At 35.4% G+C, this 16242-nt stretch overlaps 1 protein-coding gene across 1 annotated transcript in view; it reads left to right on the top strand.

Annotated features, from left to right (window-relative positions):
• The window catches only part of LOC133334579 (uncharacterized), a gene marked incomplete at its 3' end in the record, with an annotated part of 63429 nt that extends 48858 nt beyond the window's left edge, over window positions 1-14571 (top strand). Inside the window, exon 4 of the mRNA XM_061542892.1 lies at window positions 14411-14571. Coding sequence (XP_061398876.1) covers window positions 14411-14571 — 161 coding nt within the window. The remainder of the gene's footprint in view (window positions 1-14410) is intronic.
• Between the last annotated feature and the right edge of the window lie 1671 nt (window positions 14572-16242).

Raw genomic sequence — 16242 nt, 5'->3', positions numbered from 1 at the left:
AATATACACTCTCGGCACCCATACACCCAAACAAACCAACCACTCTCAACTATTACCTTTTTAAATTTAGCCCGTAAATAACTTTGACAAATGAAATGTAATGTAAACAAAATGTGCAGGTAAACACCTTCTATTCCATTTACGACCAAGTGAATGGAATGACACTGTTGGAATGACAAGACACTCTGTTCAAATCCCAGAGTATTTTTTTCGCATCCCTGAAAGATAGTCAAACGGACAGACCGACCGACAGCCATACATCCACATTGCATTTATTTATTTGCTCCAATATACAAAAACACTTAGACACATAATCTAAGCAATCAATTTCTATTACGTTTACTTAGGAGTTTTCTTTCTTTCACACTCTCTCTCTCTCTCTCCACTTTCTTACCATCTATATCTTAGAATTTTCCTCAGTTTTCTTCACACCACTCTGTTCAAAGACAAAAGTTTATTTTTCTTGAATGCATTGCGACAGCTTCCGGAAGTTGTTCAAGGAATGGCAGCCGGGTGTTTGGGCTCTCACACACTCTGCCATATAATGTCCTTCATTTTTTTGCTTTTTTTGATTGCGTTGAAAGAAACTGATTGTTGAGTTTTGTTTGAATCGTCGAGGCGAGAGAATGAGGAGGAGTAGTTTGTTTTCTATAGAGACAAAAGGAAAAACAGGAAAAAAAAACTCCAAGCCGGTAAAGTTTTGAAGATAAATGTGACACAAGACATTACAGCTGCTGCTGCTACGACTGATTCTCATGTGAATACTGATGATGATGATGCTACTCCGTTTTTGTTGCTGCATTTGTTGAATTTACCACGCATGGTAGCCCCCTGAATAGAGGACCTGAGGGCCACAGACTCATACAACACATAAAATACAAGCAATTTAAACAAATATACTTGTATGTTTATGCTTGGGGGCAATCAAGCAACCTTTCAGGCATTTTTGCTTTATAAATAAGTATGTGAAAATATATATATATATATATGAGAACAGAATGTGAAAGTAATACAAAATCGCTATACTACAAATATTATAGAGTTTTAAATAAAACTGCATTTCGGTGCAATGGATATCAAATGCTATAGCACATAATAATTCAGATCGCATATAAAGAATTACATAAGCTCCACTATAACGATTGTCTTCCTCAGCTCGTCTATATCCTCAGTCAATATTTGAAGGAGTAAGATCTTAAGGTCGCCCATTAAATAACATCTGCTTAAGAACGTCTTTTGAGACTCCCTTCAGCTCGTCTATAGAGACTTCTTTTAGCTCGCCCATAGAGACTCTCTTCAGCTCGCCTATAGATACTCCCTTCAGCTGGTCTATAGAGACTCCCTTCAGCTCGTCTATATAGAATTCAGCTCGCCCATAGAGACTTTCTTCAGCTCGCCTATAGATACTCCCTTCAGCTCGTCTATATAGACTCCCTTTAGCTCGCCTATAGAGACTTCAGCTCGCCTATAGAGACTCCCTTCAGCTCGCCTATAAAGACTCCCTTCAGCTCGCTTATAGAGACTCCCTTCAGCTCGCCTATAGAGACTCCCTTAAGCTCTTCAGTTGATGTTTGGCTGCCACACCAATTAACACAAAAAAAAAAAAAAAAGTGAGGAAAGTTCAAAAGTTTCCATTGAGATTCAAAAGATTCCATTGAGATGGAATCGGGCGAAATTTTGCTCAATCAGACAAATATTGGGAGTTTCGTGTGTCTTTCACAAAAAATCGGACGAAACTATATGTGGGAGCTATATCTACGTCTGAATTGACTTTAACAAAACTTCGCAGACATCAGTCTGGATCAAATTCAGTACTCTGTGCAGAATTTTATATCAATCGAACAAATATTGGGAGTTTGGTGCATCATTTAGATAAAATCGGACGATACTATATATGTGACTTATATCTAAATCTGAACCGATTCCATAGATAAGTATGGACCTGATTCAGTGTGCTATGCAAAATTTTGTCCCGATCGAAATAATTATTGAGAGTTTGGTTTCATTTAAAATAAAATCGGACCGGAGCTATATCTAAATCTGATCCGGTTTTCTCCAATTTCAATAGGGTTCGTCATTGGGCAAAATAAGTTAAATCGGATCATATATGCGACCTGTACTTTATTCACAGAAATACATTGACGGACGGACAGACGTAAATGCGTAAATCGAATAAGAAAGTGATTCTATGCATATTTTCAAAGAAACCATGGGTCTATCTCGATTCCTTTTGTCAGACACAAAGACATAATACCCTGTACCACAGTGTGGTGAAGGGTATAAAAATAGAATGGATCTTATTTCCATCTAAGAAGCCTTGGCCAAACGGAATGAGATAGACCCATTTCTTAACCGGAAGGTGACTGAAGAAATGGATCATAAACGATAAACCTGTGCGAAAACGATTGTGGTCACCTCAAACGGTGGCCAAACCAGGACTAACGGCCAGGAAGGTTCTGCTATGCATTTGGTGGGACTGATCTCTACTGTCAACAACTGGGCCGTTTGATGATAGCAATTGAGCACAAAAGGCCAGAATTGGCCAACAGGAGAAGTGTTGTATTCCACCAGGACAACGTTAGGTCATACACATCTACAGTGACTCTCCAGAAACTTTAGGAGCTGGGTTCGAAAGTTTTAATGCATCCGCAATACAGTCCGGACTTGGCACCATACGATGATCATATTTTTCTTACATTGCAAAATTTCTTTATTGATTAAAACTTGTATCTTGTATCTTGTATCTTTTGTAAATAGAGTGCAGGACTTCTATGAAAGAGGCATTATAAAGTTACCTTTAAAATGGCAACAAATCATACAACAAAACGGTGCATATTTTGCCCAAATCGGACATTTCAAAGCATGTTATGTAAAGTCCTATAGTTGATATAAAAATAATGGATTTCTGGTTCCCCAACAAAATATATTAATATTTTGTATATTCAACTAGAACAACCACTTACATCTACCAACCAAAGAACTCCTTTATACCGTATATCTATCGCATAGTACAGGAATGCTGTTGAATGAGAACCAGTACACATATACATTAGTTTATTCCTGGTACAGTTTCCTTTATATGTCTTTGTGGGTATATATGTGTCAAAGCAACGCATTTAGACTGTAACGCATCCACTCACACGCATTTTGTTTTCTTTCTAGATTTTTCTTTTATTGCATTTTTTACTTCAGCTTTGCTTTGTGTCCCATAGATTGATATAAGAGATTGCATTACACTAGGAAGCAATCAGTGCGGACACAAATCAACGGCAAACTCCTTTAAGAGTGTACACACTCACACACACACACCCATGTACACACACTTTCGACTAAATGCATACTCACAGATGCGAATAGCGTTACATTAGTGTTTTTGTATGTGATAGTGGTGTTGGTGTTTTTTTCTCAATTGAATTTTTTTTCTACTTCCTGTACAGCTTGCATCCTTTCGTTTCGTTTATTGTGTGTCTTAATGTTTCCCGCTGCTTATTGGCTGCTCTGAAACAGAAGCAGTACCAACAACACTCTCTGGTAGATTGGCTCATACGTTGTTCAAGTTACATCGTGGAGAGAAAAAACGCAAACAATTTTATTCCCTTCATTTGTTGTCTTTTATTTTTTATTCTTTGCCTTGCTTCACTTCCAATAGTTCAGTTTTTTTTCTAAAGAGAGTGCAGCAATAGATGGAGTAGTTGTTGTTGTGGAACAAAACTTTGTAAGTAGATGTATTTTCAAGTAGCTCCATTTACTTTGGTTTTATATCCATCTATCCATCTTGTGTGCTCGCTCGTATGGTGAATTGATGCCCAGTTCCATAGAGATGCAAATACTTTTGGGAATTTTCTAATACCAGATTGTGGAACGAACAGCGAACAGAAGGTATTATTTGTTATATGGGTTATCAACGAATATGCAGCTCATGTTATTATTGCAAATCTGATTTAGGGAAGGTAATCGTATAAAATAATTTTTGTAGGTGAATGGGGTTTTCGATGAGCCTACTTTTGTTGGTGAAAGAAAGGAAACATATATGGGGTTGAATAATGTAGACCAACAACATCCGTTGTTATTTTGAATTTAAAATTTAGTTGAACGGATATAGATAGCTGGGCATGTTTACATTTAATAAGGGGCGAAAGCAATTTATCATTAGAACGAGGGTTAATTATAAAAGTTTAATTGTAGAAAGTCATAAAAGCCAAAGGGTATAGTCAGACATGTTATGTAGATTCATTAAATGCTTCTCAAACATAATTTCCAAAAAGCATTTTACAATTTTAGCATACATGGGGCCTTCAGAAATTTACAAATTGTCAATGACCTTTTGGTTGTGTAGATTCATTAAATGCTTCTCAAACATAATTTCCATAAATGCAAACTGGTCATCAACTTGTTCCAAGGAACCTAAGACTGCTTTCGACTTGTTCTTGGTTCATTTAGGAACCCTCTTATGTATACGTACCCTATTCGGCTCTTCAACGGCGTCTCCCATAATATCGTCTGTAGAGACCTACTTCAGCTTTCAGGAAAAATTTTACAATTTCATCTATGACCTTTTTGTTGCGTAAATTCATTTAGGCTCATAAATACTAATTGATCATCAACTTGTCCAAGGAAAATAGCTCCGATATATAGTTTTGCCCGATTAAGACAAAATTTTGCACAGCGTACTGAATTCAGTTTGACATCTGTGAAGTTTTGCAGAAATTTATTCAGATTTGGATATAGCTCCCATACGCAATTTTAGATTTCATATAAATGTAACACCAAAACCAGTAAGGAAAGTAGTAAAGTCGGACGGGGCCGACTATATGATACCCTTCACCACTTTCGGTATAATCAACAAATGAAACATAAAAGACGTCGAATTTTTAAAGGACCAGGGACAAAATTATAAAAATCAATTATTACATTATATAATATATTATATATAAGCTATATCAAAATCTAATCCGATTTGAACTAAACTTGCCAATGTTATAGTAACTTCAGTAAGTAGAGCATGTTATAGTAACTTCAGTATGAGTATAGATTTTGTGGCAAATTCTAGGTTATTCTAACTCCAGTACGTTGTGAAAAGTTTGTGTCAATTTTGTGTAAAATCGGACGACACCATTTACATTAAATCGGACGAAAATATATATGGGAGCTATATTTAAATCTGGACCGATTTTCAGGAAACTTAACATACATCATTCTAGACTTAATTCATTACGCTATGCCAAATTTCGTACAAATCGAATGATATATAGGGACTTTGGTACACCATTGACATTAAATCGAACGAAAATATATATGGGAGCTATATCTAAATCTGGACCGATTTTCAAGAAATTTGACACACATCATTCTAGAGCTAATTCATTACGCTATGCCATATTTCGTGCAAATCGAAACATATATAGGGACTTTGGTACACCATTTATATAAAATCAGACGAAAATATATATAGGAGCTATATCTACAACTGGACCGATTTTCAGAAAACTTAACACACATCCGTCTAAACCTAATTTAGTACACTGTGCCAAATTTCGTGCAAATCGAAAGATATATAGGGACTTTGGTACACCATATATATTAAACCGGACGAAAATATATATGGGAGATATATCTAAATCTGGACCGATTTTCAGGAAACTTCACACACATCATTCAAAACCTAATTTATTACACTGTGCCAAATTTCGTGCAAACCGAAAGATGTATTGGGACTTTGGTACACCATTTACATAAAATCGGACGAAAATATACATGTGGGCTATATCTAAATCTGGACCGATTTTCAAGAAACTTAACACACTTAATTCTATAGCTAATTCATTACGCTATGGCAAATGTTGTGCAAATCGACAGATATATAAGGACTTTGGTACACCATTTACATCTAAATCTGAATCGATTTTTCCCAATTTCAATAGGGTTCGTCCTTGGACCAAGCAAATGAGCTGTGCCAAATTTCATGCAATTCGGATAATAATTCACAATTTAACATGCACAAACAGACGGACGGACGGACATGCATAGATCGTCTTAAAAAGTGATTGTATGCATATTCTACTTCTCAAAGTGATATATGGTATCATACAGTTGGTCCCGGTCCCGTATGGCTATGGTATTTTCCTCACTGTTTCGTAGTGTTTATAAAAGTCGTACACAACATGGTCTATAATTTTGTTCAATAATAAACTCCTGAATCTGTTCAAAATAATTCCATCCTCTAGTTCTCTTTCTCAATCGTCTATTGACTATCTCTCCCAGCTCATTTAGAAAGTCTACCATTTACTTGTCTGCAAGGATTATTAAAAAAAAATCTGAATTGAATATCCTTTAAGTGAAATAACTTTTATGACTGCATGCAAGAATGGTTGTAAACAGTCTATTATATTCAGTTTTTTCATCTGCTTATAGTTTCTTTGTTCTACGCTAATCTTGGAAAGTTCGTAGATTTAGATTCTCCATGAATATTAACATGCTTCATTTCACCAAAGAAGATATGATTTCAAATTTCATACTAACAAATGTTTCGAAAATATTTACGTTGTTTCCATTAAGAATGGAGATATGTTATTAGCCACTATAAAGCATGTTTCCAATGTCTTTGCATTTAAAAATTTCCTAAACCCATCATGATACCCTAATATATGTCAAATATATGCTTCTCCTACGATCTTCCTCCACCTATGCAATTTACAATTGTCCAAAAAAAATTCAACTATTCACATAAACTATGTCATGGCTCTTGGTATTATCGATGACATTTCGGTTGAATGGCTTTAAAACACTAACAGTGCAGCGATAGCAAGAGAAGCCACGAATTTACTACCACAACCAGTCAGAATTTACAATTGTCTCCGGAAATAAAACATGCAAGGGCAATTTATTGTTCGTAGTTGTAGATTTTTGTTTGAGCTTTGCTTTGTTACTTCCTTTTGTTTGTTTGTATGTATGTGTGCATGTAACAGTATATAAACAAACAAAAATGACAATATCATTGGTGGCATATTATATTTTTGCCAAATGAATGATAGTGCAATTTTGTTAAAATGATATGCTATAATTTAAAATAATATTTTGTAATGTGAAACGGGTTAATAATCCAGAATACATGAAAAAATGTGCGCCTGTGCGTATAGTATTTAATATATACATAATAATATATGTGTAGTGGAAATATGTGATATAGGAAATATTACATTTTTAACCAGTAAGAAAAGGATCAATAACGGGTGAGGCGGAGTTGGAGTTGATTTAACAGTTGTATTGCCCGGCCGAACTTGAAAACGTTTTCATTTATTGGTAGAGAAATTTATTACGCAGTAAGAACCCATAATGTCAATTATTATCATGGTTTGAGTCCAGGGCCAATATTTTAGTTATTCGGAAACATTGGATAGATAAACATTTTCAACATTACAAAAAATCCCAACTCCTTGTTCGTCGTATCGCCTTAGATAAGCTTTGTTGAATATTTGCTCCCTAAAATACAAATATCAGTTTGGAATAAATCTCGATGCGTAATGTTAACAATGACACATTGCAAATCAATGTTTGTCAATGGCAGTGTCAAACACACATCCCACACACACACATAGAATCAGCAGGAAGACAAATTCATTTAAATCTTACAATCCTTAATCTACTGTTGCTTGTACAAATGTCGGTTGACTGCCAACCAGGCAGCCGGCTTGATTGTCTCATTGCCATTTGAATAAATATAATGACATTTTTGGAATACTTAATTTACCACAAATTTATGGCAAATGTGCAGATTATATAAATCTGCATAAGTGTCTGTGAACAAATATTGAGGATAAACAGTGGGATATCAAAAGAGAGAGATTCAAATATACACATTATTTGAATGCATGTCATTATGGCAAAATGCGTTTGTTTGATATCGCCCAAACCACCCACTTGGTATTTTGAACCAAGCCAATACAAATAAATTTACAGAGGAAATATATTTCACCACAACTTAATGAGTATTTATGCACACCAGTATGTGTGTGAGTATGTGTGTTTGTTGTTATTCGAACAGATTACAAATGCCAAATAATATTTTGGATAACTTTCCATGGCTTAATGTGAAAGGACTAATTTACAAGGATACTAATTGCAAAAATTAATCTCTTGACAATGCGATAATATTAATAATAGGAGTAATGTAGTCATTATCTGTTAAGTATTGAATTGAGTTATTAGATCCAGAATGAAAAACTGCATTATTGGTCAAGTTTATATTTAAACCAGTTGGAAGAGTTCAAAAGTTGGAAGGGACCGACTATAGGATACACCTAATCACTTTGGGTACATACAAGAGATGTTAGTATATATAGTATCCTGAAGATAGCATAGGCATAGCATCTTTGGAAGACCATTGAAATGGAATCGGTTAAAATGAAATGTGTGATCCACATACATATTTTAACAAATTTAAAACGACCAATTTGAAATCTAAGAAAACTTGTAAATTGAGCAGATTTGGGTTCTTTGCTGTAACATTTGCATGAAATCGAGTAAAGTTATATACGGGAGCAACCATTTGATGTGCTGCAGCACAACCCTTGGGAGTTTGGTGGATCATTTACATAAAATCGGAGGAAACTATATATGGGAGCTATATCTAAATGTGGACCAATTTCAGCAAAATTTCACATACGTCTTCTGTATTGACCTAATTCACATACGTCTATATTGGCCTACTTCATATACAAAATTGTGTCAATCGGACAAATGTCGAGTGCTTGGTACACCATCCGCATAAAACCGGACGAATCTTTATATGGGAGTTACATCTAAATCTGCACCAATTTCAAAAAAAATTCACAGATATCAATCTGGAACTACCTCAGTACGCTGTGCAAAATGTTGTTGGAATAATAAAAACATTGGAAGCTTGGTGCATCATTTAGATAAAATCGGACGAAATATATATGGGAGCATATCTACATATTAATCGATTTTCTGGTTCTTTGTTTGGCAAAATCGGTTCAAATTTAGATATAGCTCCCATATAAATGTTCGTCCTATTTATTGTAAATGGTGGGCCAAAGTCCACATATTCGATTTGCACGAAATTTTGCATAGCGTACTGAATTGAGTCTCTAACGATGTGTGCTAAGTTTCTGGGAAATCGGTTCAGGTTTCGATGTATATTTTCACCCGATTTTATGTAAATGGTGGTGTACCAAAGTTCCTATATAAATTTCGATTCGCACGAAATTTGGCATAGCGTACTAAAATAAGTCTTGGACGATGAGTTTTAAGATTTGTGAAATTCGTTTCAGATTTAGATATAGCTCTCATATACAGATAAATAGTGCATAAAAGGCCCTTTGAACCCTTCAAATTGCACGAAATTTGACATAGCGTAGCGAATGGAGTATAGAATGAAATTTGGCATAGCGTACTGAATTGAGTCTAGAATGATGTGCGGTATGTTTCCGAAAAAATCGGTTTAGATTTCGATAAAGCTCCCACATATACATATATATTCGTCCGATTTTACAAAAATTGTGTACCAAGCTCCTAATGTTAGTCCGATTGTTGAAATTGGTGGGGATGCTGTCATGGCTTCCATATGTATTCGGGTCTGATTGAAATTATATTTTTGAGTCGATTTATGCATGTCCGTCTGTCCGTCTGTCTGTCCGTCCATGTATTTTTGTTAACAAAGTACAGGTCGCATGTATTATCCGATTTGGATGAAATTTGGCACAGGTCACTTATTTGGACCAAGGACGAACCCTAATCGGTTCAGATTTAGATATAGCTCCCATATATTTTAGTCCGATTTAACGTAAATGGTGTACCAAAGTCGCTATATATCTTTCGATTTGCACGAAATTTGGCATAGAGTACTGAATTAGGTGCATAATGATGTGTGCTAAGTTTCGAGAAAATCGGTTCAGATTTATATATAGCTCCCATATATAGTTTCGTCCGATTTAAGGTAAATGGTGCACCAAAGTCCCCACATATTTTTCGATTTGCACGAAATTTGGCATAGAGTACTGAATTGGGTCCTGAATGATTTGTGCCAAGTTTCAAGAAAATCGGTTCAGATTTGGATATAGCTCCATATACAATTTCGTCCGATTTAAGGTAAAACGTGCACCAAAGTCCCTATATATCTTTCGATTTGCACGAAATTTGGCACAGCGTTCAAGAAAATCGGGTCAGATTTACATATAGCTCCCATATATAGTTTCGTCCGATCTGAGGTAAATGGGGCCCCAAAGTGCCTATATATCTTCCGATTTGCACGAAATTTGGCATGGGTTACTGAATTAGGTTCAGAATGATGTGTACTAAGTTTCGTGAAAATCGGTTCAGATTTAGATGTAGCTTCAATATATATTTTCAACCGATTTAAAATATATATTGATTAATGATTGGCCGGTCGGCACACAATTTAGTACAATGTACTGCTACTGTTTCGAGTGCCACGTTTTCTGGAAATTGGTTCAGATTTACATATACCGTCTATATATAATTTCGTCCGATTTTAAGTAAATGGTACACTAAAGGCCCATACAGACCCATACACGTACAAAAATTAATAAAAATTAATATCTAGGAAGTTTCCTTGAAATCAGATTAGAAATTAGATTAGCTTCCATACATAATTTCGACCTATTTATGTTGGCTGTACACCAAATAATCAATGGGTGCCTGATAGATACATTTTAAGCAGTGCGTGTGGTTTAAATCTATTAACACAATTTAGAATAGGTTGCAGAATGGCATGTGTTGGAATTGATGTTAGTCGGTTTACTTATAGATAAAGATCGCATGTTTAAGTTCGTTCAATTTCATGTCAATGTTCCTTAGAAAAGGCGACGTCTGTTAGGATACATATGTAGAATATCCCCAAAGTGGTGAAGGGTATAATATAGTCGGCCCAGTCCGTCTTTACTACTTTCCTTACTAGTTAACAGTGCAGCATACCAAAGAGCGTTTATTATGTTTGCTTTAAATCGATTTACACAAATTTGTCCCATTGTACGCAAACGACTCTAAATCTGCCCGAATGAAATGAAATTTAGCATAGATTGCAGGTTGGCATATATTAGGACTGATGTTAGTCGGTTCATATAGTATCATATAGTCGGTCCTGGCCGACTTTACTATTCTCCTTACTGGTTATTTTAAGGCCGCCGCATTTTAGGTACTTTTAAAGTCTTTGGGATATATTGCAACCGCAATAGCTATAATTTGTCATTTTGTGCTCTCACAATTTTAGTACGCATTTCAAGTAAAATATCTACAAAAAACCTACCCATACAACAAATTCTTTCAAACTGACCCTTTCGTACATCGGGATCATTCAACTAGCATTTGGCCCTAAATGCAATCATCTGTGAAATTCGTTTGGTAACCTTAAGAGTTATACAGAGTATATAACTAACCATAAGTAAAGACACATACACTTTTCAGAATACATATGTATGTATTTATGTATGTGAAATGAATTGTCGAAAATCTTGTGGAAATCTGTAAATATATACGGTATTTTTCGTTTCGAAAAGGAAGTATTCGAAGTAAGGATTGATTTTATTACTTTGTGTTTGTGTGTTTATTTGTTTGTTTGGCTACTTACTTACTTACTGGGTAAACTAAAATTTTTATTGATGTTTTGATTTCACATACACATACATGTATACAGATTTTTATATAGCTTAAAAACTTCAACTTGCTTATTTTTAGCTCTTAGATACGTTGTAAAGTGTAGTAAGTAAATAGAAAATACTATGTGAATGTTTACATATTATATAGGTATACACATATAAGGCGAGGTTGTATTTCATAGAGGGGCTGAAGTTCACGTAATCTTTATAAATGACCAGAAGGCCGGACACTCTTTATAGACGAGCTGAAAACCAAGAAGTCTTTTATAACCTATAAAGGTCAATAACTTATTATTGGCAGTCTGTAGGCCTGGTGGCCTTCCTACACGATCTGAAAGCCGGGGACTCTATCTGGAGACCATAAAGCTCCGAGAGTCTTTATAGATGTCTTGAAGGCTCCTTATAGACGATCTAAATGCAGGAAGTCGTTCGTAGCCTTTGAATATAATCTGAAAGCCAGAGACTATCTGTAGGCGATCTTAAGTTCATGGTGTTTTATAGATGATCTGAAACCCAGGTAATCTTTATAGATGGGCGGAAGGTGTGATAATACATAGATAGGAACGACTTGAGATATTCGTTTATAGATGTGCTAATGACAGGGAAGTATTTGTAGACGGTCATTGAAAAAATAATAGTATGAAATGAACGCCCTACTGGTCCTTGAAAAAAATTCTTTGAAATGTACGCCATAATGGCCCTTGAAAACATATTATTTAAAACATATTATTTATTATTTTAGTTGGTCATTGAAAAACCAGCAAAGTCGGTCTGGGCCGACTATATGATACCCTCCCCTACTTTGGATATAGTCGACAATGTATCCTAACAGATGTCGCCTTTCCGAAGGAACATTGGCATATAATGGAAGGAAATTAAATATATTATCATTATCTATATGCGAACCGACTAACATCAATCCGAACATATGCCATTCTGCAACCTATGCTAAAATTGATTTCATTCGGGTAGATTTAGAGTCGTTTGCGTACATTTCTGAACTCGCAAATTATATTATTCTATAAACAATGCTTGTTTTTTATCCCCTTCACCACACTGTGGTACAGGATATTATGTTTTGTGCATATGTTTGTAACAGGCAGAAGGAAACGAGATAGACACATGGTTCCTTTTGAGAATATGCATGGAATCACTTTCTGAGTCGAATTATGCATGTCCGTCCGTCCGTCTGTAGATGTTAAATTGTAAACAAAGCACAGGTCGCATTTATGATCCGATTTGGATGAAATTTGGCACAAGTCACTAATTTGGCTAATTTGACTAATTTGAAATTGGGAAAAATCGTTTCAGATTTAGATATAGCTCCCATATATATTTTCTTCCGATTTAAGGTAAATGGGGCACCAATGTCCCTCTATATCTTTCGATTTGCATGAAATTTGGCACAGAGTTCTGAATTAAGTGTAGAATAATGTGTGCTAAGTTTCGTGAAAATCGGTTTAGATTTAGATATAGCTGCCATATATTCTCGTCCGATTTAAGGTAAGTGGGGCACCAAAGTTCCCCTATATTTTTCGCTTTGCATAAAATTTGGCATAGAGTACTGAATTAAGTGTAGAATGATGTGTGCTAAGTTTCATGACAATCGGTTCAGATTTAGATATAGCTCCCATATATAGTTTCGTCCGATTTTAGGTAAATGGTGCAGCAAAGTCCCTATATACCTTTCAATTTGCATGAAATTTAGCACAGCGTACTGAAAAAGGTCCAGAATGGTGTGTGCTAATTTTCGAGAAAATCGGTTCAGATTTAGATATAGCTCCCATATATAGTTTCGTCCGATTTAAGGTAAATGGTGCAGCAAAGTCCCTATATATCTTTCGATTTGCACGAAATTTGGCATAGGGTACTGAATTAAGTATAGAATGAAGTGTGCCAAGTTTCGAGGAAATCGGGTGAGATTTATATATAGCTCCCATATATATTATCGTCCGATTAAAGGAAAATGGGTCTCCAAAGTCCCTATATATCTTTCGATTTGCATGAAATTTGGCATAGGGTACTGAATTGGGTCCAGAATGATGTATGCTATGTTTCGTGAAAATCGGTTCAGATTTAGATATAGCTCCAATATATATTTTTGTCCGATTTAATGTAAATTGTGCACTAAAGAACCAAAGATTGCCCGACACACACAAAATTGTGTACTATGTACTGAAGTTACTATAACCGTTCGTGTCAAGTTTTCTTGAAATTGGTTCAAATTTACATATAGCTCCTATATATACTTTCGTCCGATTTTAAGTAAATGATGTACTAGAGACCCATAGCTAGGTCGATTGGCAAAACGTACTGAAATTGATATAAATTAATCTCGGGCAAGTTTCCTTGAAATCGGTTCAGATTTAGATATAGCATAGCTTCCATACATAATTTCGACCTATTCATGTTGATTGTAAATAGCGTGCGTAAAGTTTGCTTAAAATCTATTTACAAAGTATGGAATAGACTGCAGAATGACATCTGTAAGCATTGATTATAGTTGGTTTACTTTTAGATAAAGATCGGATATTAAAGTTCGTTCAATTTCTTGTCAATATTCCTTCGAACAGATGACATCTGTTAATATACATATGTAGAATATCCCCAAAGTGGTAAAGGGTATCATATAGTCGGCCCAGTCCGACTTTACTTCTTTCCTTACTGGTATTTTTTTTTTTTTTGATTTCTCGATATTTCTATCCATCAAACACTCAAAATATATTTTAATTATATTGAATTTCATTCTTCTCCATCTTCTTTTCCTTTTTTCGCAGAGCTGTCTTCATTGCTGACCAACGATTTTTGGCTTTGAAACAACCCGACAAATTTTGGACATTGCAAATAAAATATGTGCAGGCCCGTGATGCTGGTGCCTATGAATGTCAAGTGTCAACAGAGCCAAAAGTTAGTGCTCGGGTGCATTTACAAGTAGTTGGTAAGTTTTGTTTTTTTTTCCTTCGTTCGGTTGTTTGTTTTTTGTTTGTTTGCGGCAAACTCAAACATATTTACATAGCAGATACCTACATACGTTCGTATATTTTATGAGTTTGGTTCTTATACTTTTTTGGGGTTTTTTTTTATTTTTGTCAGAAATCTGGCTTTACTTTTTAACCAAGAAAAATGACAGAGACAACAAGGCCAACAGCACTAGAGGGAAAACGTTGAGTTTTTCCAGGCAAACTTCGTCCTTGCAACAATATTTTGTGGATTTCCTTGCAAGATTATACATTAGTTGTTGTCGTCGTATGTTCTTCTTTTGCTTTACAATTAACACTTATTTTATCTGCTTTTGTGACTTTTGGTAGTTGCTGTGCCCTAAAGTGGGCATAAAAGTTAAAGTTGGTTTCAGAAAACCAAAGAGGGCGTTGCAGAGACGGCGACAGGCAGAGAGAGTAGAAAGATGTAATACATGTTGTTTTCAAACTATGCAAATTTGTGTATAAACCAGTAAGGAAAGTAGTAAAGTCGGACGGGGCCGACTATATGATACCCTTCACCACTATGGGTATATTAAACAGGACTATTAATATGAAATTGGATGAAATAAAATATGTGATATTTATCTAAATGTGAATCTACCTAGATCTATCCATTAACATGTCATTCGTATGTTACAATGGGGCAAAAGTATGTAAATCGACTTCAAACAAATATAAATAGGTCATCCGTTGGGGAATGTCTGTACTTCAATAAAACGCAACTACGTAATTCTAGGCTCATTTTTGTACGTTGTGCAGAATTTGATGTCAATCTGACTAACATGAGGAGTTTGATGCCCAATTTACTTGAAATTTATATATGGAAGTTGATTAGGTTATCCTAATTTCAGAACGTTTTGTTCCTATCGCCCTATTGGTTACTTGTCGCGTCAATTACTTAAAATCAATCTATAATAAAAGGGAGCTATATCTAAATCATTATCGTTATGCCAAATTTCGTGCAAATCGAAGGATATATGGGGACTTTGGTGCACCCTTTACATGAACTCGGACGAAACTATACATGGGAGCTATATCTAAATCTGGACCGATTTTCTCGAAACTTGGCAGACATCATTCTAGGCTCAATTCAGTACGTTATGTCAAATTTTGTGCAAATCGAAAGATATATAGGGACTTTGGGGCACCATTTACATGAAATCGGACGAAACTATATATGGGAGCTATATCTAAATCTGGACCGATTTTCTTGAAACATGGCAGACATCATTCTAGGATCAATTCAGTACGTTATGCCAAATTTCGTGCAAATCGAATGATATATAGGGACTTTGGGGCACCATTTACATGAAATCGGACGAAACTATATATGGGAGCTATAACTAAATCTGGACCGATTTTCTCGAAGCTTGGCAGATATCATTCTAGGCTCAATTCAGTACGTTATACCTAATTTAGTGCAAATCAAAGGATATATAGAGACTTTGGTGCACCATTTACATGAAATCGGACGAAACTATATATGGGAGCTATATCTAAATCTGGACCGACTTTCTCGAAACTTGGCAGACATCATTCTAGGCTCAATTCAGTACGTTATACCTAATTTAGTGGAAATCGAAGGATATATGGGGACTTTGGTGCACCCTTTACATGAACTCGGACGA

Source organism: Musca vetustissima, unplaced genomic scaffold (assembly GCF_032173495.1).
Source record: "Musca vetustissima isolate MV318-11 ecotype Yass unplaced genomic scaffold, APGP_CSIRO_Mvet_v1 utg113892, whole genome shotgun sequence".
Taxonomy (NCBI): domain Eukaryota; kingdom Metazoa; phylum Arthropoda; class Insecta; order Diptera; family Muscidae; genus Musca; species Musca vetustissima.
Note: the sequence above shows the minus strand (reverse complement) of the source record. Positions and strands in the feature narration are given on the sequence as shown.